Source organism: Excalfactoria chinensis, chromosome 11 (genome assembly GCF_039878825.1).
Source record: "Excalfactoria chinensis isolate bCotChi1 chromosome 11, bCotChi1.hap2, whole genome shotgun sequence".
NCBI classification, from domain to species: Eukaryota; Metazoa; Chordata; class Aves; order Galliformes; family Phasianidae; genus Excalfactoria; species Excalfactoria chinensis.
In genome coordinates this window covers 18,189,360-18,213,639 of record NC_092835.1, presented here as the reverse complement: position 1 = coordinate 18,213,639, position 24,280 = coordinate 18,189,360, and the positions used below count along the sequence as shown (strand labels likewise).

Here is a 24,280-nt window from a genome sequence, read left to right as displayed (position 1 = left end):
GCCATGGTTTTGAGAAAGTAAGGAAAATATTTGAAAAAGCAAGAAAAATTGCATTATATTGCTAGCAGAAGACTGCAGACAGCTGAGATGAGAAGGATGAGTGCAGAGAATTGCACTACTGGATGAGGTGGGTGGCAACGTGTTAGTTAATGAGAGCTGTTCATCTCAAGAAATCACATCCACTAAGTACAGCTTATGTATCAAGCAGAAATAGGCAGAGTGTTGCATGTTTCCCTTTGTATTTGGTACTGGTGAGGCCACACCGAACTGCTATGTTCAGTTTGGGGCTCCTTACTAGAGGAAAGACATGGAGGCCATGGAGCATGTCCAGGGAAGGGAGCGGAGCAGTGAGGGGTCTGAGCACAGTGCTGTGGGAGCGGCGGAGGGAATGGGGTGGGTGGGTGTGGAGAGGAGCTCAGGAGGGAGCTTGTGGCTCTGCGACCCCTGACAGCGGGTTGTGGGGAGGGGGGGTCGGCCTCTGCTCCAGGTAACAGCGATAAGGAGAGAGTGATGGCCTTGTGTAGAGGGTCAGGTTGGGTACTGGGAACAGTCTGGTGAGAGGTCATTTCCAACCTCAGTGATTCTGTGTTTCTTCATCCCAAAAGAGATTGCTGGCTGACTGGTACCATTGCCAGATAGTGCAAAATCAGAGAACCCCTCTGCCCAAAAATAGGGAGAGTATTTCATTGGTTTTCCTTTAATACTTTGGTTTGAACACTGAGCTAAAAAAATATAAGATGAGGATAAGGAACCTCTCATTCGATCAGATGGGTACACGCAGCCCTTCCCTGTCCTCTGAGACTGGAAGCTGAGCAGTCACATCAGGCAGGGGACACACAGCCCATACCCAGTGTGAGCACTTCTGCTGGAAGGTGTTCCCTGCAGCAATGCCAAATAAACAGGAGAATAATCCAAGGCTTAATCAATGTCAAAGTGTCATCCCTCCTCCTCGGAGTTACCTGTAGGTTGCAATTAAACCTGCCTTCTTTGGTGTACTTGTGCGCAGAGTGATGTTTCCAAGATCAAGTCATCCATCAATAAATAGCTAAATAAATAAGAGGAGGATTTACATGCAAATCATTAGAGTTTGGCACACACTGAGACTTGGGAAAGTTCAATGTGGTACTAAATGTCTGTTTTCTTTAAGGTGATGGCTCTGCCTAGGAGGAGGCTCAGTAAATCAGCATGTGGCATCAGTCTATTTTTTCAGGCAGTCACTTGCACTGTAAGCAGGCATTTTATTGTGTTCTTTCCTCTTGCTCAGAGTTTTTATGATTGTTTTGAGAGTTTTAATTTTGCAAGAAAGAGGTAGGAGGTTGGAGGTCCTGACTGTCCATAGCCAAGTAGAGGCAGAAGTTGTTGTTCACTGCATGGAAAGTGTGGTTCTCCCAAGATTAAAGGGGGCAGACAGGCTGCACTGGGGATAGGTGCTGGCTTGGTCTTCTGCTTCCAAGGATGGGAGGAAGGCAGCTGGGGTCCTCACCACCCTATTTCTGACACAGATCTACTATTTTGGGTAAGGAATCATGTTCTGTGGCTGAGAGGTTGTATGAGGCATACACAGAGCAGGGTGGCACTAGGGCATTGGCATAGAAATTGGTGGATGTGTATGGCTGCATAGTAGTCAGTGCGTTGAGGGAGCCAGGAGCTGACCTGGCCCTGAAATGTGGCAGCAGGAAGGACTCTTTAAGCAAACAGTATTCTTTATATTTTGTCAATGATTCCCTAAAAGGAAAAGGAAACACACCCCTTTGTGCTGTTGGATGAGCATGTTTGGAACAGCATGGTGATTAATGCTCTCCACCCTGAAACACTGCCCAGGCTTTTTTTATCACCAGCAGGAGAGGCAGTATTGCTGCCAGAACACAATATCCGTGCTGTGCCCTGGCCTTGTGCTGGTGATGTTCAGTCCTCGCTTCTGGCCATGGAAGGGCATGGGCTGCATGGATGGAGTCTCCAAGGAAACACGAGCAACCCATGTAAAAGAATTTCACTACTCTACATTCATCTGTGATGATTGTGAGCATCAGAGATTCTCTTCAGAAAGTTTTATAGACTTTCCCATTCATTTTTATGAGGTTTATTACTGCTGCAAACCAAATGCAATTGCATTGCAGGTCATTGCCTGGAGAAGAGATTTCCCCTGACATCCATAATCACTGATGTGGGAGCTGCCATATGACATGGTATGGGGCATGGCACCAGCACCAACACAGCTGGTGTCTGGGCTAGGTCCAGGCTTTCGGATCTGTTGCTCTGCAAATTGTGCCTCCCAGCTTTGCAGTCAAAGTTGAAATAGCTATAGTAACACACATGGCCTACTTAACTGTTGAGGAATGTGTGCTGACTCAAGCTGAGTTCAGCATCTCCCAGCCTGGCAGAAAGGATGAAGCAAGCAGCTTTGCTCACACAACCCAACCTGAGCTGCGCAGTGGCTCCAGGGCTGGATGGCACTTTGAATCATAGAATCATAGTCATTAAGGCTGGAAAAGACCTCTCAGATCCTCAAGTCCAACCCCAGCCCACCCCCACCATGCCCACTGCCCACGTCCCTCAGTGCCACATCCCCATGGCTCTTGGAACACCACAAGGGATGGTGACTCCTCCACCTCCCTGGGCTGCTGTGGCAGTGCATCACTGCTCTTTTAGAGCAGAAATTGTTTGCAATGTCCAAAATGAACCTCCTCTGAACATGAGACCACCACCTCTCACCCTATTGCTGATACTTGGGAACAGAGGCCAACCCTCTCTCCCCACAAACTCCTGTTGGGGGTGCTGAGCCATAGGATCTTCCCTGAACTCCACCTCCCCACACTGACCCATCCCATTCCCTCAGCCGTTCCCATAAGACTGTGCTCCAGTCCCTTCACATTTTTGTTGCTTTTCTTTGGACACACTCCAGGGCCTCCATGTCTTTCATGTCGTGGGGAGGTGACCACCCCCAGAGAGCCAATAGTAACACCCACAGCAGTTCACCCATGGTCAATCTCTGACCCATTACAAGGCAGCTAGCTGTGTATTTTACTTTTCTGAGGTGTGGAGACTATCAATTGCTGTCCCTGCTGGGACTGGAGGCGCACTGTCAGATGTAGCAGTGCTTCTCAACTGCACATGTTCTTTAGTCTCTCCTAAATGAGAATCAGATTTGCAGGTGGTTAACACTAGAGGATACATATATATATATATATATTTTTTTTTTTCTGTGCTCATTTAAAGTCTTGCAGAAACCCAAAGCTGTGAACTGGAGGTGGAAATGAAAGCAGCCCATTATTTCAGAAAATCTCAGTTTTCGGTGCTGCTGAACAGTCAAGCAAACCAGCTGATGCAGCCCTTTCATGTGCCTTAGCAAAGGGGTTTTTGTCTGCAGCAGAAGCGACTCAGGTGTGGAGTGGTGTTTGAGCAGCCCATCCGTCAGCTATTTGCATGTGAAACGTGCTGTGAAGATGAGACTTTGATGTATTTTCAACTTCTGAATTCCCATTATGTTTCTGCTTGTGCTGCCTGAGACATCTCTGTTAGCTGAGCTGAAACCAAGGAAGGCAGGGTATCACACTTAGGTGACTTTTGTTGTTGTTTTTTTTTAATGGATGTAAACCAACAGGGAAAATTATTTCTTGTTGCCAGTACATTTATCTGTTCGAATTATCGCAGCATGTTTTTGAGTGGCAGTGAGCCATAAACGGTGAGCAATAAACATTCCCTTTGATGACAAAACGAGCTCATGGCTTGGATTGTTCAGCAGAGATGCTGGAGGCTGTGATCTGAACTTTCACATTTGGGTCCTAATTAGGTCCCAGGGACACAAAGGTTCTCCCAGGTACAGATTTACTTTGGAAACAGATCTCAAAGGGCAGACATCCCCATAAGCTTGGTGGTGCAAGGCCATTCTGCCCCATGGTGCAGCCTCACCAACTGGAAAACAGAGAGAAATTCCTGAAACCAAAAAGACTTGGGTTTTATTCACTGAATAGCCCAGCCTCCAAACCCATATCTCTCCAATTTAGAGATAAGGATGTTGTGCGGAAACATGTCACACGCCTTGCAGAAGTCCAGATAGCCCCATTCATTACTGAGGCAGTGACCTACTGGAGCACCTTGTAAACCATTCTGGAGTGGTGCATCTGTGCAGGGCTGATGTTGGTGATAAATCCTAACAGTGACCTGGCGAGGCTGCAACAGCCCTGATATATGTAACCTGCAGGATGGGAATGTCCTAGGAAATGCCATGGGCCATCCTTGTGTATGTCTTGATTTCTCCTTCATCTGAACATATTTTTTTAAGGTCTGAATATTACTACAGTAATTTCTTTAATTAGGCTGCTTCTTAATGCATGATTGCTTAAAATTAAAAGCAGCTTCTTGGCCAACTTACAATTCAAGCACAGTTAAGTTAAATAATATGATAGCAGGAGGCAAGGAAGTAAAAGATCATTTTTGGAAGAAAGAGATAATTACTGCAATGCAAAACCCCAGGGATAGAATGATGAGTTTTTCTCAGTAATGTGCTCCAGTTTGGGATGTTTGTTAGAGAACCTGAGCCCATGGAGGGTTGGAAGAGCTGGACTCATTGTTCCAGGTGGATCTGGGGAGGCTGCTACCATCAAAAGCAGGATTTAGAGCACCTCTTTCCATAACCCTCTTACACTGACACATCAGGGCAGGGCTGAGTTAAGGAGCTGACTTCCCAGAACATTAATGGATTGATAAAATTTAATTCTATTATGAGATCATTCCAGGCACCTCTCCAGCCTGAACTGTGTAAGTAATTGTGTGGGGATCAGAGGTGCAAAGAGCTTGCTGCTAAACCTTATTTCCCAGGGTTGTATGATGGGATGTCATCAAGTAAACCAGATGTTCAGATGTTAAGAAACTGCATCATTTCTTTTGGAGGAGGACCTGCATGGGTGCTGGGCAGAGCCAGGAGAGCTGATCTTTAGGAAAGATCAGCTGGCAAGGCTGGGTGGTGGAGCTGCTCTTTATGTGAGAGAGCACCTAGATTGTATTGAACTCCACCTGGGGGAGAGTGATGTAGCAGTGGAGAGCTTGTGGGTAAGAATTAAGGGGCAGGCTGGTCAGGGTGACAGTATTGTGGGTGTGTACTATAGGCCCCCTGATCGGGAGGAGGAGGTTGATGAGGCTTTCCGTAAGCAATTGGAAGTAGTGTCACGCTCCTGGGCACTGGTACTCATTGTGGCTTCAATTATCTGGATATTTGCTGGGTGACCAACATGGCCAGGCATGCACGGCCCAGACAATTCTTGCAGTGCGTTGAAGATAACTTTCTGATGCAGGTGGTCGAGGAACCAACACAGGGTGGGGTTTTACTGGACCTTATTCTCACCAACAAGGAAGGACTTGTTAGGGAAGTAAAAGTCAGGGGCAGCTTGCGTTGTAGTGATCATGAGATGGTGGAGTTAAAGATTCTGAGTGGAAGGGACTAGAGCCTCTCCCCTGTGAAGAAAGGCTAAGTGAGCTGGGTCTGTTTAGCCTTGAGAAAAGACGACTGAGAGGGGATCTAATCCAGGCTTATAAAAATCTGAGGTGTGGGGGCCACAGTGGCAAGGCCAGACTCTTTTCAGTGGTACATGGAGACAGGACAAGGGAAAATGGACATAAGCTGGAACACAGGAAGTTCCGCACAAATGTGCACAAGAACTTCTTTACGGTGAGGGTGATGGAGCACTGGAACAGGCTGCCCAGGGAGGTGGTGGAATCTCCTTCTCTGGAGATATTCAAGACCCGCCTGGACGCCTACCTGTGCGACGTGTTGTAGGGAGCCTGCTTTGGCTCGATGATCTCTAGAGGTCCCTTCCAACCCCTAAAATTCTGTGATTCTGTGATCATTTAGAAAAGTAAAATTTAAAAACTTTAATTGAAAGCAAATGGGACCACAGGAGGAGTTCTGCTACTAATGGCTTTGGTTTCAGCAGGCAGTTCCTGGGGCCAGGAAACATGGATCCATTTCTGTGCTCACCCCAAAAAAAACCTGAGCATATCTCTTGCCTCCTGTACATTAAATTCTTTTCTCTCTCTCTTTTTTTCCTTCTCCCTTCCCTGGCTGTCCTCTCCTCTTCCAGTAATGTGGACACGAAGGAGCTATGTGGTGAGTATAACACTACACATAGTGCTTTGGAAGGGTGTATGAAAACTCTTAAAAGCCAACATCATCTCCTGCCATTGAATCACTAAGGTTGGAAAGATCACCTAGTCCAACCATTGACCCAATGCCACCATACCACTAGACATCAGTCAAGTGTGTTATCTAGCATTTTCTTGACCATCTCCAGGGACGCTGACTCTACCATAACCCTGGACAGCCTGTGCCAATTTCCTCTTAGGCAAGAGGAAAAAACAAGAATGTGGTGTATAATAGCAGTAATGTGATTATTATTTATTAGGCAAAACTATGTATCTCAGAGCAGGCTGACTAAGGTGCTTCTTGATGCATATCCCTTGAATCACAAATTAACAACCAAAAATAAGCTCCATAATCGTGTTTGTCCCACACCTCTGCAGGAAGGGAAGTTGCCAGGAAAGGAGGGAGATGAAGGATTGGCTCCTGTGGCAAGCAGGGAGAAGGTTCAAAGTCCAGCCTAGATGCATTATCTGCTGCATACCTCCCACTGCCCACCACTTCTGGTGTACTTGATGCTCTTCCAAGAATTATTTGAAGCACAAGGCCGCATTCTGGCAACACTGGAAGCTGTGATGACTCTCAAAGTTGGTGGCAGGTTGGGAAGCTTGTGGAGCTCTCTGACCCAAGAGACCTTCCAGTGACAGGGCAGCTTGCAGAGCTGAGCACACCTTGATCTCAAGGGTAGAGTCACCCAATTGCATATGCACCTCCAGTTTAAATAAAATGAACTGATACTGCAACAGCAAACAGACCAGCAACACAAGCCATGCTCTGGGAGTGGAGATGTATGTCATCCCATGGTGGGCAATGCACACCCCAACAGCAACTCATTGTCTCACGTAGATGTGTGGAACCCAGAGCAGTGATGTGCAGGGCAGAAGGAGCTGCCCCTGGGTGTTGCATGAATGAATAAAGCTAAGGCTGTAGAAGTGCATAGCTGGAGGCTGCAAAAGTCAACACTACTCTCCTTCCACGTTGTTAGAAGCTCATCTGTCCTGAACAGTAATTTTCATTTCAGGGTTTATAAGAAGAGTTTTCCTCTGCCTTCAAAAATGTACACTCTTTTTTTTTTTTTTTTTTTTTTTTTTTTTCCCCAAGTAAACTAATAAGAGGAACAACAACAACAAAAAAAAATCACACTGCAGTGAGAACATGTTGCTTGGCTCAAAGCGGAGCAGCAAACAGCTGCTTTCAATTACATTGTGACATTCCTGTCTCTGCCAAAATCTTCTTCCCCTTGGATATGTGAGGGTTGTAAACAGCTATAGGCACTGCTAATTAAGCCAAGAGAACCTAATTAGTGGGATCACTTCCTGGAGTGTATTTCTTGTTGCATTCAGTAGATGTGTCACCATGGTGTGAATCCTCAATCTGAGCGCTGGAGAGCAGTGCTGGTGGTGCCAAGAAACAGCTTTCAGCTGCCACGTGTGTCAGTTGTACCCAAAGGGGTTGATTCGGTTCCTGCGCTGCCCCACACTGCAAACATTGGCTTTCAGGGCTCTGTAGCTCACAAAGGAAACCACACTGCAGTTGGATGCATGGGGAAACACCATGTAGCTGTGATGTGGGGCTGTGAATGGGACGGGAATGCAGGGGGAGGATGTCTGGCCAGGTCTTTGCTGGGAAAATCTATTTATCATTTGGATGCTTTGGCTGTCAAGGGAATTTCCCTTGAGATCTCTCTTTCTCTGTTGGAAACAAGAGGAAGAGAAATAAAACGTGTTCAAATGCAGAAGTGGGGTAAGAAATAAAGTGTCATTTTTTATGGCAGCTGCTCTGTGTTACAGCTCTATTTTACCATAACCCAACTGTCACACGAAACTTTCTTATCCCTTCGGGGCAAGTTGTGTCTTAGGGTCAGGGCCTAGGGAGTGAAAACACACCTGGAATCACCCTCTGATTTTCCTTTCCTTCAATAAATAGACATTGTTGTGTCGTGTAGACTCAAATTTAAGGTACACCCACTCTTCCCCTCATGTCCTCTTTCCCCAGACTATTTTGCTGATCACATGGGAGACTATGAAGATGTCCTGGCCTCACTGGAGACTCTGAACCTCTCCATCCTGAAGGCAATGGACTACACCAAGCGCGTGAGTGCCCGGCTCTGCCCTGCTCCTTGGCAGGGCAGAGTTCACATACAGCCATGCACAAACAATGTGGGTTAGAAGCTACAGTACTGTGTGTTTGAAGGATTGGAAGTTAAAAAAAGAGGATTGCTTATACATTCCAGCACAAAATCAGAGATACCGTGATGCAATGTGGATGTGTTTTGTACACTGCAAAGACCACGTCTTCTTCATAAAAACTGCAGTTTCTCATTCAGGGTGAAGAGCCTGATTTCCTTGCTCTATTGTAATCCATCCCTTTGACTGCTTGTGAGGAGGGTCACATGGGAAGGGCAGATCCATGCTTCACTCAGTAATGTCCTTCTATAATAAACAGTAGGCAAACACTTCTGAGCAGACGTTGATTTGTCTGAAATGTTTGTGAATTTTTACCAGACATCACGAGAGGAAGAAAAAAAATAAAGCAAAAAACTGCGGTAGTTCATTTCTATTTTTATTTTTTTCCCTAATTAAGTCGCTAGCTCTACTCATGCTTCATTTATATTAATTGTTAGTAAATTTTCTGGCAGTCAGATCTGCCAACAGTATTTCAAGTGCCTGTTACCGTGCTAATAGACATCTCCAACTTCCTGTTGGTATTGCCTTCCACCATTGCTTCTGAATGAGTGTTTAATACATATGACTAATACTTTTCCTGCACATTGAAAGAGGAGAACGCCTCATCCCCTGCTTGTAAATTAGAAATGTGAGCATAAAGGTATCATCTTGCACTATTGCAGAACCTTATAATCCCAACTCACTGCCTTCATCAGAGCACTGTTCTGCCCTCGATTCAATAACCTAAGGCAGGATTGACCTGCCCTAATTGCAAAGTCTGAAGGTTATCTGCCTAACCCTGAGATGTCACACTCTGGGAAATCATCAGGAAGGGGCTGGGGTTGCAGAGCACCATGAACATGGGCTCTGACCCATCTGAGGCTGAGGCCCCACTGGGGGCAGATGGGCAGATAAAATCAGTCAGGAGGAGCGTGGCCCCAGCACTTCACTGTTACCTTTTGTCAGCCAGGCCGCGCTGCTCCTCACTGCTTTGGGAAGGCAAGCAAGGAGCTGGCAAATTAGGATTTCATGAAAAGCATCAACCCCTGCAGTGATTTGTGAACAAAAAGTGGTACAAACCCAATCAATGAATTATTCAAAAAACAAACACTTTGTTCAAGGAAAGAGCTGGGGAAAAAAATAAAGACAGAAAGACAAAAAATAAGCTGGTTTAGGTGGGAGAAAAATCCATCTTCAGTACTAAGATAGCAGAGGCATCCTGACAACTTTAATTATATGTAGCAATGCCTTAATTCTGGACATGTTTTCATAGAAACGTTCAGGATTGCAGAGACATTGTGACATTCACTCTCTACAACCCCTTGGCTGCAGGTTAGAGCCACACAGACTCACAGCACACACAGCAGTGCACTGGAGCTGCACCCAGAGAAGTGTTGCAATGAGAACCCAATGAGAGCAGTTGGAAATGTTTTCTCCCTCCCTCCCCTGTTCATAACAGTACTCTGCAAACAATAGGCAAAGCCTGACTTCCTTTGTGCCACACTCCTGATGAGAGGTGCCTCTCAGAGGGGCCAGTAACCGTGGCATTTAATTGCTGTTTGTATTTCTCACCTTTAAAGACGACTGATTATTTCTTGTTCATAAGAAGAGAAAGCAGCAATTATCTTGTGCTGGAGTAGCTCATAAAGTATCAGCAGTAATTAGCTTCTGTGGTGGAAGGTCTCATATGGCAAAACAAGATCTGTTCTTGTAATTATTTTCCAATATGGAGATGACCACGCTGCGTTCAGTGACTGCCAATGACTGTGCAAAATGCAAAGTTAAATTGGAAAGAAGGGAAATGAACTTCTGAAATCTAAAAACAGCCAACAGCATGATGTGTTCTCATAACCTTCAGAGGATGCTTCATGATATGGATGGGAAATACCAGAGCCAAAGGGACTGGGTTGGATGGAGCAAGACATCGTTGCTGGGGCCATGCTGTGCCTCCAGCTTGGTCAGTGGAAGTCCAAGGGGTGGTGCATTACACATCTCTCTTGCACCCAAACCACCTTTCCTACAAGAACCCTTGTTCATATAATAGAACTTGCAGATCACATGGTCGGCTTTCTCTAAGAGGACAACAGCTGATCCAACGACAACTTAACTGCCACACAGATAGACTGGCCAACAGAACTTAAATATGTCATGGTAATTTATGCAAATGTAATGCATTCCCGTGCCCAATTGCTGTCTTGTATCCTTTCCATTGTTAAGGAAATGGATGTGTGCCTGAATTCCCTCGGGGTCTGTGAGCAGAATGTCCTCCTACAGCTCCCACCCAGTGCAGGAGGCCAGCACATCAGCTGCTCTCATCTCCTCCAACACCCATCTCCAAAGCCAGGAGGTTCAGAGCCCAGTTATGCCTCCTCATGCCTTGCAACTAACATCTAGGAATAAAACAGCACTAGGCACAGTTGTGGCTCACCCATCGTCTTCTCCAGCATCAGGCAATGCCATGCACCATCTGCTGCTGTACTCAGTGCTAAAATAGAGGGATGTGGCATTTGTTTTTGTTTCATTGCACAGTCCAGAGCAGCAATACGTAGTTCTCTTGTTTGTACTCTTACCTGACAAAATTAAGTTTACCAGATATGATGTTCCTTTTTTTGGTGATGATATCTCAAGGTTAAACAATCAATAGAAATATGATCCTTTTTCTCCCCATTCTCCTTTCAGGGTTTCACATGATGCAGTTTCCCAGGCACTACCTTACATTAACTAAAACCCACTTTCCCTTTCTATGTAAGACGTGGCCTGACAGTGACACCTGGGAAATGGGTTGGTGGGAGCCAATGACCTGTCCATGTAATCTGAATGAAATATTTTTGTTCAGAAATACTGAATGATTTCAATATTGATTTGTATAGCAAGATAACTAAATGATGTGGATTTCTGTGAAAGTTGTGCAGCTGTATTTTCTAGGAATAATCTAAGAGGAAACAAGGCATTCATTCAGCCTCCCAGAAAGCATTTCCAAAATGAATTTCCAAACAGATTTCACCAGAAATCCTAGCAGAAGGGGCTATTTCACTTCTGCAGGAACTGAATTTTCCCCAGCTTTCCTGCTTGGGCTCCAGAGCAGAAGTCAGTTCTCCATGCAATGCCATCCAGAGCTCTCTTCTTACCAGACTGCAGGGACACAAGTTACATCCAGCCAGGCTGCCAAGCTCAGCAGGGAGATGCAGCTTGAGAAGGGCTCTCCTGGAGCTGTTTTTAAACTAATATGTTTATTCGCTGCTCCTCTGTCTCTGTCACTGCAAAATTCATGTTCCCCTTCCCCCTGTAAGAGAGAAGAGCATCTTTGCAGATCCTGCTGACCGTGCCCTTGTAGACTTCCTGTAGGATAGGGTATTCCCTCAGCACATTTGGAGATAACACCAGCCTGAGTGGTGCACTTGACATCATAGAAGGAAAAGTTGCCATCCAGAGGGAACTGTACCAGCTCATGAGAACCTAATGAGTTCAACAAGGTGTTGCACTTGGGTCAGGGCAACCCCAGATATGAGTACAGAGTGGGAGAAGAACCCTGCTGAGAAGGATGTGGGCACCCTGGACAATGAAAAGCTAGACATGAGGCAGCAGCATGCATTTAGAGCACAGAAGGCCAACAGCATCCAGGGCTGCAACAACAGAGGGGTGGCAGCAGTATGAGGGAGGGGATGTTCCCCTCTACTCTGCCCTTGTATGGCTCCTTCTGGAGTACTGTGTCCAGGTCTGGGACCTCCAGTACATGAGGGACAGAGCTGTTGGAGTGGAGGAGGATGTGAAGATGGTCAGAGGTCTGGAGCATCTCTCCTATGAAGAAAAGTTGAGAGAGATGGGCTTTTCCAGTCTGGAGAAGATAAGGCCCTGGGCAGACCTCATTGTGATCTTCCGGTACTTGAAGGGAGCTTATAAGCAGGAAGAAAACCAACATTTTACTTGGGTGCATGGTGACAGGACAAGCGGAAATGACTTTAAATTAAAATAGGGGAAATTTAGATTAGGTTTTAGTAAAAAATTCTTTGCTCAGAGGGCAGTAAGACCCTGGCACAGCTGCCAGGGGCTCTCCCTGCAGAATGCTCAGGGCCAGGCTGGATAGGGCCCTGAACAGACTGAGCTGGGGGGGCACCCAGCTCACAGGGTTTGAAGATCTTTAAGGTCATCTGCAAAATGAAGCCATTCTATGGTTCTGCGATTCCCCTTCTCTCCCCTCCCACCTGAAGGCTATTGCTTGCGAGGTCAGATAGGTAGGATGTGTGGTCAGAGGGCAACTGCATGGACAAGGTGTAAAAACCATTCTGTGGCATCCTGTGGATCAAGATGTGTATGTCATATATGGGAAGTTCCTCTCATAACAAGGAGAAAGACATTCTGCAGTGAACTGCTCAGGAAGGGCACTGCAGGAGGTGACAGGACTTGGGTCCAGAAGAGTGACACTGAGCTGCCCTCATCAGGTCCTGCCTTACCCTGGGAACAGCCCCCTGCCCCCCAGCCCCGGCCTCAAAACACAGCTGAAGAGGGGAACCTGTGCGGTCTGAAAGAGGTTTTCAACAGCACAGTGTGATGGGGTTTATAAGGGAGGAATTTATTATCGTTAGTTTTTTAAATGCATGCAGTGCCATTGTTTTTTTTTATCTGAATGGTTGTCTCACTTGTTTCCTCTACCCCCACTCCCCATCCCCCTCATTTCAGGTAGGCTGAGGGTCTTTCATATGATAATGTTCGCATTTATCAAATATTTCAGTGTCTGTTCTCCTCAGGTTTCTGCTATGATTATGTGCCAGGCAAACAGTTCTTGGCCTCTGCTTCTGGTGGGAGTTAAGAGCGCAGAGTGGGGAAGGAGCAAGAGGAAGGTCTGGGTGTGATTCTAATTACAAGAAAAAAATCTCTTGGAAGAAAGCAGGCAATTAGGAGTGAGGAATTAGAATCGCTGTTCTGAGGCAGCATTTCTCTACATGCCTGATTTGTGAAGTGTTGGGTGGTGGGAGATAAACCTGCTGTCATCCAGGGGGAGGTTCAGTAGAGGTGCTTCATGGCCATGCCAATAGGTTTTCCTGTTGCTTTGGATTTTTTTAGTGTTTTATTTTTATTATTAATATATATTTTTTAAGAAACAATTGAAGGAACATAATTGGCTTTGGTTTTGCTCGAGCAGCCTCATCGGTTCAGAGCCTTGGCTCTATTGGTGTGCTTCAGCTGGGGTCAGTGTTCTTAGCAACTGGAGAAGGTGCCAGGTCCCTGAGCTCAGCAAATGGCACCCAGTTTGGCCATTGTTACCTAAAGGCAGTGCTGGGATTGCTGGGGCTCAGTGCTGAGGCTCTACAAGGCAAAGAGCTGCAGTGGGACTCTCAGCGCCCATGAGCATCATTTATTGTGTCATTTTCACATCCTGGAGTCTTAACAAGATGAATGGTGACCTTTAGAAATGTCAGCAGAAAGGCTTTGAGATGCTCAACAACACCGACAGTCTCCTTTTTCAGCCAATTGATACCCGCAGGAAAATAGTTACAGAAGCCCTATTTGGGGACCAGTTCGCAACACCCAGTGAGGGGAGTTTGTCTCCAGTGTCAGCAGGTCCAAGAGCTCAAAACCCCAAAATTACAGCCTGGGTTTCCACAGGCAGAGGGTGCATGGTGCTTTATTTCATCTGTGCCAGGATTTCAAGCTGCAGAGAAAATGTAATCTTATGGTAAGTCTCAGGAGAGACTGAAACCCAGCACAGTGTAAAGCGGGGTTCAGCATCTCCTGTTGGACTTCTGCCTCTGCATTTCACTCCTCTGATACAAACGTGGATCTGCTGCTAATTAGCACCATCAGACCAGGCTTGTTAGCACAGTACTGTGCAGCAGGGCAGTATCTCTGGTGCCAAAGCCTTTCTAGTGTTGAACTAATGAACCAGTTGGATGAAAAAGAGAAGCCTTCTGAGATACACCCCTCCAGGGTCTCATGTCACAAAGCAGCAATTATTTTATTATCCCCATAAATATTTTAACTTCCTGGGCAAAAGAAGAAGGAAATATCTCTTCGGGTGGAATTAATAAGACCAAACCTCATTACATCTCCCTAGAACAGGTTCACAAATGTTTTAATAAGACCACAGGAAGGATTCCTCTGGAGTTAGTCGTCTTAATGACTTGTTTTCGCAATGCCAAAGGGGACATTTGCTCCAGCAGAGCTGGAGGGATTGCCAGGGAGCTCAGAGCACACTGCTGAGTGCAGATGTCACAGCTGGACTGGCAGATGTCCACAGTTATTCATTAAATGAGAGGAAAAGAGAAAAAATCATTGATTTTCATTTCAGAGCTATAGGTCTCAGACCCACCTGGGATGCCCGTTCATATCTGTGGTGGCCTCAAAAGCACCGAGGTGTTAGTGGTTCTTGGGAGGAAGGAAGGATGGCTTTGGGAAACAACCTGGATTCACCCTTGTGGCCATGAGGGAGCGCTCCCTGGGATGTCAGCTCTGCCTTTTGAGCCACTTGGCCCGTTCCCTGTACCCAGAGCTCTATAGTACCCACAGCTCTATAGTTTTGAAAAGCACAGTTCAAGAAAATCATCCTGAAATCATTTCTAACACACTGGGATTTTAACAGCTCTGCAATCAGCTGTTCACATCAGCAGTAAGCAGCTGCTTTTTAAGCTCCTCCATTTCTAACCCGATGGCTTACTTGTACCCACACAGACAGTGCTTCCAGTTCTTCCCGTGGAGACAGCAACATAACAGGGCAATGGGTTTTCATTGCCCACCATAACAAACCAGTGCCTACAGGAGAGAGCAGAGGCAAGCTTCTTAGGATGAACACTGCCACAGGTGAAACCTGTGGAAACACCACAGTGAGATTTGTGGCTCATTAAGAACTGAGCATTACTTTTCTACTTCTTCGTTAGGTCATCTGGTGTCCCAGGGCAGAGAACACTAACACAAAATGCATGTATAGTCCACACCTTCTTAAAACCTTATGTTTTCCAAAAGGAGCAGGCTCACGTGCCTGACTTGATGAGAAATTGTGCGGTGGTGCTGGTAGGATGCAGGCAATGGAGTCCTGGTGGGCAGCAGGAAACTGGGGGCAAATTGCAGCACAGCTCCTGGTTTGTTTTATCAATTCGTTTCCAGACTCATAACAGAGACTGTGCACAGCTCAGCCTTTGTTTTCAGCTGGGGAAAACTGCACAGGGGCTCATCATCGCTCCAGTGATGCCCCAGCACCTGCAATCAGAGCAGGGCTGGTTGCTCAGGCTTAATCAAAACTCATCTGTAATTATAGCTGAGCCTGCTCAAGTGCCTGATTAACGTATTTATGCCTTGGTTTTGCACAGGCTCCCATGTGCAAGGCCCTAGGGAGGAATCAGCAGTGAGGGAGAAATGCTGAAGAAATGGATTCATATCCCAAATGCAATTACATGTTTTTGCCAAGGAGATTTGTCAATTTAATAACCCTCCTTAGCACGAGTGTGAATACTGGGAGATCATTCAGAAATTCAGGAATATTTGGGAATGTATCTATCCTTTTCCCCACCCGAATGCTCAGCAATTGTTCCCACACAATGTCCTTGCAGACTGGGGCCTCCCACTGAAAACCATTTATTTCACCCCATTGTAGCCCTCTTTAACACCTGCTCCTTTTCACAGCAGTCTCTATCACACAGAAGTTAGATAGATAGATAGATAGATAGATAGATAGATAGATAGATAGATAGATAGATAGATAGATAGATAGATAGATAGATAGATAGATAGACAGATAAAAGGTGTAATTTGCTCAGTTCAAACCAGTGGGGATAAACTCTTTGAAAGCCTCTGAACAAGGTGAGATGGAGCTCTGTTTGGAGCAGGGCTGAGTAAGGGTAGTTTTGTTTACCTCACCTGTGTTAATTTATCAGTGATTATCACCAGGCCCAGCTGAGGAGCATCACTGTGCTGTCCCTGCCCGGCAGGTGTATGAGAGTGGCAGCAACGTGGACCAGTTTGTCACCCGCTTCCTGCTGAAGGAGACGGCCAACCAGACCCAGTCGCTGCTGAGCTCGGTGGAGAGTGCCGTGGATGCCATTGATGAGCAGACCAACTCCTCCAGGTCGGCCATTTTCCCTTCCCTCCCCACTCCACCCCTGCTTCTCAGCTGGTCTCATTATGATGCACTTTTACAGGGCTCATGGGGATGATGGACAAAGAGGAACTGGTGGAGCAGCTGCCTTTGCCAGCTTCCCCAGGAGCTCTCAGGGCTTTCCTCTGAGCAGAGCCCTCCTTGGGATTTAGTGTCTGTGTCTGGGATGTGCTGGGACAGTTCACGATGCCTCCATCCCATTCCCACTCTTTTCCCCATCACATCACTGTTTCATCCCTATCCCTGTCCCCCATCCTCAGGGGAGAGAGCCTGGGGAAGGTGGAGGAGACTGCTTCAAGATTCATCTTAGCCAGGGCTGAAATACCAAGGAGTACCTGCAGCATTCCCCAAATAACCCCATTTGAGGATAGTATGGGATGCTGACCAAGTGGCGCTGCCATATGCAAATTGAGAGGGCCGTGGTTGCTGTGCTGTCCCCAGACTGTACCAGGAGGAGTGTTCCGGGTGTCTGTTGGTTTCATTTCCCCAATGTGGAAGGCTGAGCAAGCTGTGGTGCAGAGCAGATGGGAACAGCACGGGCTGGTTTGGGAGTGCTGAGAAGGAAGTGAGAATCAGCGAGAGCTGCTGAAAATCTTCACTGTCTGTTGTTTGCTGGTGTGTGGACCTGGCTCATCATGAAGGCCATTGGAGCTGTTTTCTCACAGTGAAAATCGCTAAGAAAAAACAAAACAAAAAAACCCCAACCTGATCTCTTGCATCAGAGGTGGCCTAAAAAGCAGGGAACCAGAGGGCTGTGAAATATCTGCCCAGCAGCGCCCAGCCCATCTCCCGTACCTGTTCCCTTGCAGGCAGTGCCCTGGCCCAGCCGGTCTTGTGCTGACAGAGCCCTGGTACGACAGTCCTGTGCCCAGCTACGCGCCCCCTGGCCGGATTGTGCCCCAGGGCCATGGGAAGAGCAGCCAGAGCGGTGAGCGGACATAGGGACGTAGCTTCTGCTGCTCCAGCAGCCCGCCTGTTCCCAGGTGTTGGGTGGATGCCCACGGGCACTTTTTGCTCTGTGTTCCCACAGGTGCCCCTGAGCCCAGGCAGGATGGGCTGGAGGGGCAGATCGGCAGGCTGGCTGCACTCATCGGCAGGCTGGAGGACAAGGTAGGGACTGTGCATGTCTGGCATCACTCCAGCCATCTCCACCATCGGCAAGAGTGCCGTGGGCTTTGCTTAAATCGTGTGTTCCTATGGAGTTAAAGCCTCTCATGGGGGCGACCTCACTCCATCTAGGGACAGGCAGAGGGAATACTGAGGTACCGAAGGTGTTTCTGAAAGCCACCAGGTTTGCCAAACGCTTTCAGGGCAGAAGGGTGTGGGACAGTGATTTTCCTTGGAAGAAGCACTGTTGGCAGTTTGGGGCCATTCTAAGGCAGATGGGGTGATGTGAAGCCGTGTGCCAGGTCCCTGGCCTATACCTCACCAAGATCTCCATTGTGCCACATGTCCCCAGACACCAACTCACACCTGGTGCTTCCCATGGACACAGGCTGGGCTCCTCCAGGCTTACAGTGTATGTGGGGCAGGGGGTGATTCCATTCCCCTCCCTCCTTATGGGGCATTGCTGCCCCCAAACTACTGCAATGCTCCTGCTGCACCAGGGCTCTCTCAGTGGCTGTCCCCTAGCAGTGGACACCCAGAGGGACACAGTGCCCCATCCTCCCTTTTCCCTTTGCAGACTCTCTGGTTTGACCTGCACCAGCGACTGTCAGACAGTGAGAGCACAGCTTGCATGGTGAGCATGTGGCTGTGCTACCATCACCACCCCATGGTGCCCCCACATGGTGTCCCTGGGGGGGATACTGCACACATTGGGTCTCACTTGCCGCTCTGTCTCCCCCCCAGTACCTCCTCCTGGTGCGGGATGAGATGACGGTGTCACACAAGCACCTGGGCGAGTTCTGCAGCTCCCTGAAGCAGTACCTAAAGAGCGTAGCCGGGAAGCGGGAGTGCTTCCAGTGGGTACCGGGGGGGGCACCTGGGGATGGGGTCAGCAGGAGGTTGGAGCGCTGGGAACTGGGGGCACCCTCAGTGGCTGCAAGGACAACAGCTTGGGGTGCCCCCACGGTGGGGGCCATGGGGACTGGGGATGCTCCCAACAGCTCACCCTCACCCCACCATTGCCAGTGTCACTGCGGTCAAGCTGCCTGACGGAGTCACGTTCATCATCTATGAGTTTTGGGAGACCGAGGATGACTGGAAGAGGTAGAGGGGGATGGGTGGGTAGCTGCCAGCTGGGGAAGCTGGAGAAGCTTGCGGGGGTGGGAGCAGGACTTGGCTGAGCTGCTGCCTGGGGCAAGTGGGGAGGGTCTGCTGGTGGCAGGAGTGGGGGTCCCAGGGATATGTCTGCAGGGTTCGAGCAGGCTGGGTGGACAAGTGGGGTTGGGTGGACAAGGGATGAGGGGCATGGGGAAGGGCTCAGGGAGCAGAGGTCTGGCTTATTTCCCTCAGAGGAAGCTGTGTGGGATGATCTGGGGGGACAGGATGGTGATTCTGGGCTGTAATACACCGCAGGCACCTGCAGAGTGCCACCTGCAAGGACTTCCAGCATGTCAAGGTGGATACGCTGAGCCAGCCCGAGGCCATCTCCAGCGTGGCTGTGCCAGGTAGGACCCGGGGTAGGGGCACAAAGCAGCCCCTGGGCAGCGGGGAGCAGGTGGTGAAGTCGGGGGGGGATGTGTGCTGCGGTGACATTGGGTGACTCCAACTGATGTTCCCCTGCAGCCGCATGGTGCACCCTGAGCCAAGACTGACCATGTGGGGACCTGGATGTGCCCCCCACCCCTTCCAGGAGCTGTTACCAGAGGGCAGTGTGATTGTCGCCTATCTGCAGCAAAGGAACTCCCCTTGTCCCCCACTGGCAGCACCTCAGCTGCCCCACTCCTGGGGCACCTCTCCCCACACAGGGTGGGCTCTTTGGGGCCTGGGAAGGGGTGGTGATTAGGTGGATATGGTGGGAGCAGACCCCTTGGCGTGCAGGAGGTATGTATTGGTGTCTCTGATAGGCACACCCAGCACAAGGGAGGGAGGAGGGATGGAGATCTGCAGGGCACGTGGGGTACCAGTGGGGTGGAGGTGGGTGCCTCACAGGCCCAGGGGTGACTGCTCCCCTGGCCCAGGGGTCTGCAAGTCTGTGTGTGCCTGTTTGTCTGTCTGTGCACACCCTGCCCCATCCTGCCCAGCCCCAAGGGGGGATGAGAGGGCCTCACGGGGTGTGTCCCCCTCTACCCAACCGTTTATTAATAGAGCAACAGAATTGATGATACTGAATAAACCATGTGGGAGCCAGCTGCAAGTGTGGCTGCGTCTGGGATAGGGTGGTGGGGGATGTGGGAGGACATGGCACTACACATCCCCTCAACGCAGCAGCCCCATCACAGCCAGGGCAGCACTCTGCCCGCACACAAAGGTACCCCCTAACACAGAGAGAACACCCCAGGCGATGAGTACAGCCCTGCGGAGACACGAGTGGGGAGGTGGGACACAGCCCCTGCTTCAGCTGTGGGTCTCCATGGGGTCCCACGCTGCTCCAGCCCCTGTGCAATGACACATAATGCCTGGTCAGAAGCTGGCTGTCATCCCCTGGGATGTCCCCACTGTCCTCACTGCACTGCCACCGGGGCAGACTCACAGTGGCTTCTGGTGCCACCCCAGCCCCCCAGGTGTGACACTTACCCCCAGGCTGTGCTGCTGCTCCATCATGGGGTCACCAGTGCCGGGTGGGCAAGGAGTACAGAACAGTGTGGGGGTCATCTCCCCAAACTGCCCCAGGCACTGCCCGGGCACAGCAATGGGGATGCAGTGCCCAGCAAGTACCCAAGGGCCACCCTTCATTAAACACTCAGTGCTTCTTGCCCCCAGCATCTCCAACCCAAACTCCGGAGCTGTGGGGTCCTGGCTCCATGGGCCCTCCTTCCCTTCCAGTCACCCCTGCAGGTGCCTGCCTGCTCAGCAGGTGGGCACATGGGACATCCCCTGATAACCTGGGCACATCCCTGAAACCACGACACATCCCTGATGTACGGACACGTCCCTGATCAGTGGGCACCTTCCCAGTGTGTGGGCATGTCCCTGGTATCCAGACACATCTCTAACACCTGGATACATCCCTAATATGCGACCACATCTCTACTGTGTGTACACCTCTCCAAGACCTGGGCATACCCCTGGTACACTGCACATCCCTCATACCCGAGCACACCCCTGATGCCCCCACACCAACAGCCCCCATGTCCCACATTAAGTGATGCCCCAAATCTCCCTCCCTCCCTCCGCATGGTGTTTCCACCCCATCACATATATTCCCATGGGGACCCCATACCCTGACCATCAACCAGGGGGCCCTGTGTCCCATGCCCTGTCCTACCCCCAAGCCTGCACTCACCTTTTGGGTGCCCCAATGGTTTGTGTCCCTGTCATGCACACCAGGCATAGCCCTACAACCAGCACAGGTGCTCAGTTCCAACCTCGTGGATACAGAGCCCCCAGGAACAAGACCAAAAGGGGCCCGCAGCCCCACATCCCTCCCACTCCCTGTGCCTGCCTGGGAAGATGAAGATGAAGAAAGCACTGATGCCACCGATGAGCTCGATGACCTTGCCAATGTCAGGGACAAACAAGGCAATGGTGAGCGTGGCGGCCATCCATGAAATGGTCAATGCCACCCGGCTCTGCCGCTCATGCCTCTCAGACACCAGTGTGGCCCTGAGCTTGCGGTGTGCCCACAGGTCCTGCACCACCAACCTGTGTGGTGGGGACAGCTTAGGGATCGGGGGGACATGGGAGGGACTGAGAGGATAAGGGTTGGCCCAGCAATGCCCACTCACCGTCCCAGTAGCACTACAATGGGGTAGATAGTGATGATGGAGACACCAAAGAGCAGGCGGGCAACGATGACAACAGGGTCATTCCCAGGGTAGGACATCAAGACATCAGGGGCCACATCCTCGCCAAAGGTCAGGTAGCCATAGAGCCCTGCAGGCAGGGAGGTGGCCGTGGGCTGTCACAAGGGAGGGGATAACAGTGCCCTGTGCCACCAGCAGGAGTGGGGTACAGCAGCAGAAAGGAGAGTGGTGGACCTGCAGACCCCCAGGAATAGAAGTGGCGGTGCTGGGGTTACCGGTGAGGGAGTAGATGAGGAGGCAGATGAGCATGGAGAGCATGGAGACGGCCACCCAGTGGGAGAAGCTCTGGTTGCGCATGCTGCTGTAGATGGCCACGCAGGCCTCGTGGCACTGCAAGGGGACAGCGCGGCCACCTCCCCTCCTGCTGCAGCCCATGGCGGTGTTCCCAGGGACACCTCCTGCATGCAGCTCCCCACGGGGAACCCATCCCAACAGCACCCTACAGGTGGGGACATACCTGGAACCCAAAGCAGATGGTGGGGATGACGCTGAACATGGAAGCCCAGGAGGAGGCCCTGTGACATGGTGGGGAGGAAGAGCAAAAGAACGTGAGGTCGCGGCGGCAGAGGGGACCTCGATGGCACCAGCCTTCCACCTGCCAGTCTGGGAGGGCTGGGGGCTGTGTGCCACCGCTGGGGTGCGGGCAGGGGACGACAGTGCTGCCTTACCTGGGGGGCCGGGCAGCCTGCAGGAGTCTCAGACTGTCACCTTGCAGGTGGTACTTGAGGACGATGACCAGAGTGAGGTAACAGGCAGCCAGCGTGCCCAGGATGCTGCAGGGATGGGGCAGTCAGGGGCAGGCGGGGAACAGGGCCCAGGGGGACCTGCAGGCTGCCACCCCAGCACGGCACGGCTGCGGGCACGGGGCGCTGCGACCATACCTGGAGTACTTCTGGAAGCTGATCTCCCTGGGCACAGACAGCGGGAAGATGACCAGGGCACAGAGCGCCGGGAGGGTGAAGCGCTGATCCAGGTACCACGGGGAGCCCTCGCTCAGCGTGCCGGGTGGGTACAGCGAGTCGCACACTGCAGGGACACAGCTGCACCCGGAGCCGCGGGCAGCGCCTGCGCGCCCCTCAGCCCCCAGAAGCTCACGTTTCTCCAGCTGGTCGCCCACCACCCGCAGCAGAGTCACGGCGATCATGAAGAGGTTGAGAAGGAAGCAGAGCTCGCAGACTCTCCCCGCCGCCGGGCCGCACACCGCCCGCACCACGCCTTGGTAGGTGGGCTGGGCGCTGAGTGCCGCCGCGTGGCCCAGCACGGCCAGCCCGCTCACCAGGAACACCAGCGAACCCTGCGGGACACAACGGGAGCACCCGGCCCCTCACAGGGACGCATAACGGGGGTCTGGGTCAGCCCCAGTGCCAACACATCCTCTCGGCAGTGGCCCAAGAGAAGGGGGAAGAGGGAAAGAAACAGTTTTACACCGTCTTTTGGGGGGTTGGATTGTGGTTTTCAGGATATGCAGGGGAACAGCAATGAAAATGTGCTTTAGGTTGAGGTACAAGTTGACTTCAATGTAAAAGATGCAAAGGGTGGCAGCAGTTTCCTTTGTCCTGGCATGGGTTCCGCACACTTTGCAGTGGGAATGGTCCCGGAGCCCCGGTCACAAACGTGGTGTGAAAAGCTGAACCTCTACTCTCAGCCCAATCCCACTTCAAGCCACAACCTCAACTTCCTTTTGAGCACCACTGCCAATGTCCCAGCAGAGCCAGAACCAGCTCTGCCAACACTGCAACCTCCCTGTCCTCATCCCCATCACCATCCTCCTCCCTGTCCCGATCCCAGCCCCCATCCTTGTCCAACCCCATCCTCATCCCCATTCCAGAGCCACCCCTTTGGGCAGCCCCCATGCCCTTACCAGCTCCACCAGGATGGCGGGTATGGCACCCCCGGCCTTGCTGAATGCCCAGGGGAAACTGAGCAGCCCGGCACCCAGCGCTGACTTGAGCATGATGAAGACGGCACCAGCAGAGGAGAGTCCAGCGCTGCCTGTGTTCTGCAGCTCCAGCAGTGGTTGGCCCTCGCCCCCCTCCATCTCCTAGTAGCCCTGGAGGGGACTGGGCTGGGGCTGGGCCAGAGAAGCGTGTTCCACTCTGTCCCCCTCCAGCAGTCCCCATGGGGGCGGGAGCGGGGCTCTGACCCCTGCCTCCATGGGGGGTGGCAGGGAGGTACCATGGGGGGACTCCCCCAAGACCACCCAAGGGAATGGGCTGCGGACCCAGGGACAAGGGGCCCATCCACTGAAAGGGGCGGACATGCCGTGGCTTGGTGCAAATGCTCCCGCAAGATCAATACGTGTCACCAATCGTGGGCTCAAAGTGCAGGGTCCCCAGCACCAGCTGACAGCCCCTAATGCATTTTTGATTTCCCAAGTATGTGGCCTTCTGATCTTGGTAAGATGGATAAAGAGACTTTAATCAGCTGCTAGAAGGAATTATGGATGGCTAATTGTGCCTGCCACCTCCATTACATCTCAGCTGCCTACAGGGCTTAAAGCCATTTGAAAGGATCTTCCAGACCTTCATTAGTTGCACACCAAAGGCTTTGAGAATAATTGGCCTCTATGATCTAGAAATTGGCCACTGGGCTGTAAAATACCAGCCACTTGGAAAGGCTCTTAATTCGGACTGGGGCTTTGATGCAACTTGACTCTGGCTTCCAGGCTGCACAGGGGCTGTAATCTCTCATTAGCGCTGTGATGAGAGGAGCAAGCCTCCTCATTAGTGCTGAAGCAGAGGCACCAAAGCTTTCCAGGCTCCCTCCTCCTGGAAAATCAAAGGGATTCAGCCCGCCTCCCACACCAGCACAGCAGTCCCACGTGGGGTTTCCACAGGCCCTCGTGCTTCCTAGCTGACATGTTTTTCCCTTTTCTCCCATTTCCTGTGGCACTCCAGCCCCCAGGCTGTGAGCCACATGCTGGGCTGGCAGCTTCACCCACTGCTGAGCCTGTGCAGGTGCCCTCCTCTCTGTCAATGATGGAAAA

At 50.6% G+C, this 24,280-nt stretch overlaps 2 protein-coding genes across 2 annotated transcripts in view; one reads left to right on the top strand and one right to left on the bottom strand.

The window, feature by feature from the left end:
- The window catches only part of NECAB2 (N-terminal EF-hand calcium binding protein 2), a 50,563-nt gene extending 30,885 nt beyond the window's left edge, over positions 1–19,678 (top strand). Inside the window, exons 4-13 of the mRNA XM_072346649.1 lie at positions 6,078–6,103; positions 8,129–8,226; positions 16,218–16,354; positions 17,194–17,312; positions 17,415–17,494; positions 18,069–18,125; positions 18,236–18,348; positions 18,518–18,595; positions 18,905–18,996; positions 19,115–19,678. Coding sequence (XP_072202750.1) covers positions 6,078–6,103; positions 8,129–8,226; positions 16,218–16,354; positions 17,194–17,312; positions 17,415–17,494; positions 18,069–18,125; positions 18,236–18,348; positions 18,518–18,595; positions 18,905–18,996; positions 19,115–19,143 — 829 coding nt within the window. The 3' untranslated portion in view covers positions 19,144–19,678. The remainder of the gene's footprint in view (positions 1–6,077; positions 6,104–8,128; positions 8,227–16,217; positions 16,355–17,193; positions 17,313–17,414; positions 17,495–18,068; positions 18,126–18,235; positions 18,349–18,517; positions 18,596–18,904; positions 18,997–19,114) is intronic.
- Positions 19,679–19,727: 49 nt separating this feature from the next.
- On the bottom strand, positions 19,728–23,332 carry SLC38A8 (solute carrier family 38 member 8). Its single transcript, XM_072346849.1, has 10 exons — positions 23,156–23,332; positions 22,390–22,588; positions 22,176–22,320; positions 21,963–22,067; positions 21,752–21,809; positions 21,510–21,624; positions 21,217–21,364; positions 20,934–21,133; positions 20,775–20,826; positions 19,728–19,844 (listed from the first exon to the last, which is right to left on the bottom strand). Exons 1-10 carry the CDS (start codon positions 23,330–23,332, stop codon positions 19,748–19,750), a joined length of 1,296 nt encoding a protein of 431 aa, XP_072202950.1. The 3' UTR covers positions 19,728–19,747.
- Positions 23,333–24,280: the final 948 nt, after the last annotated feature.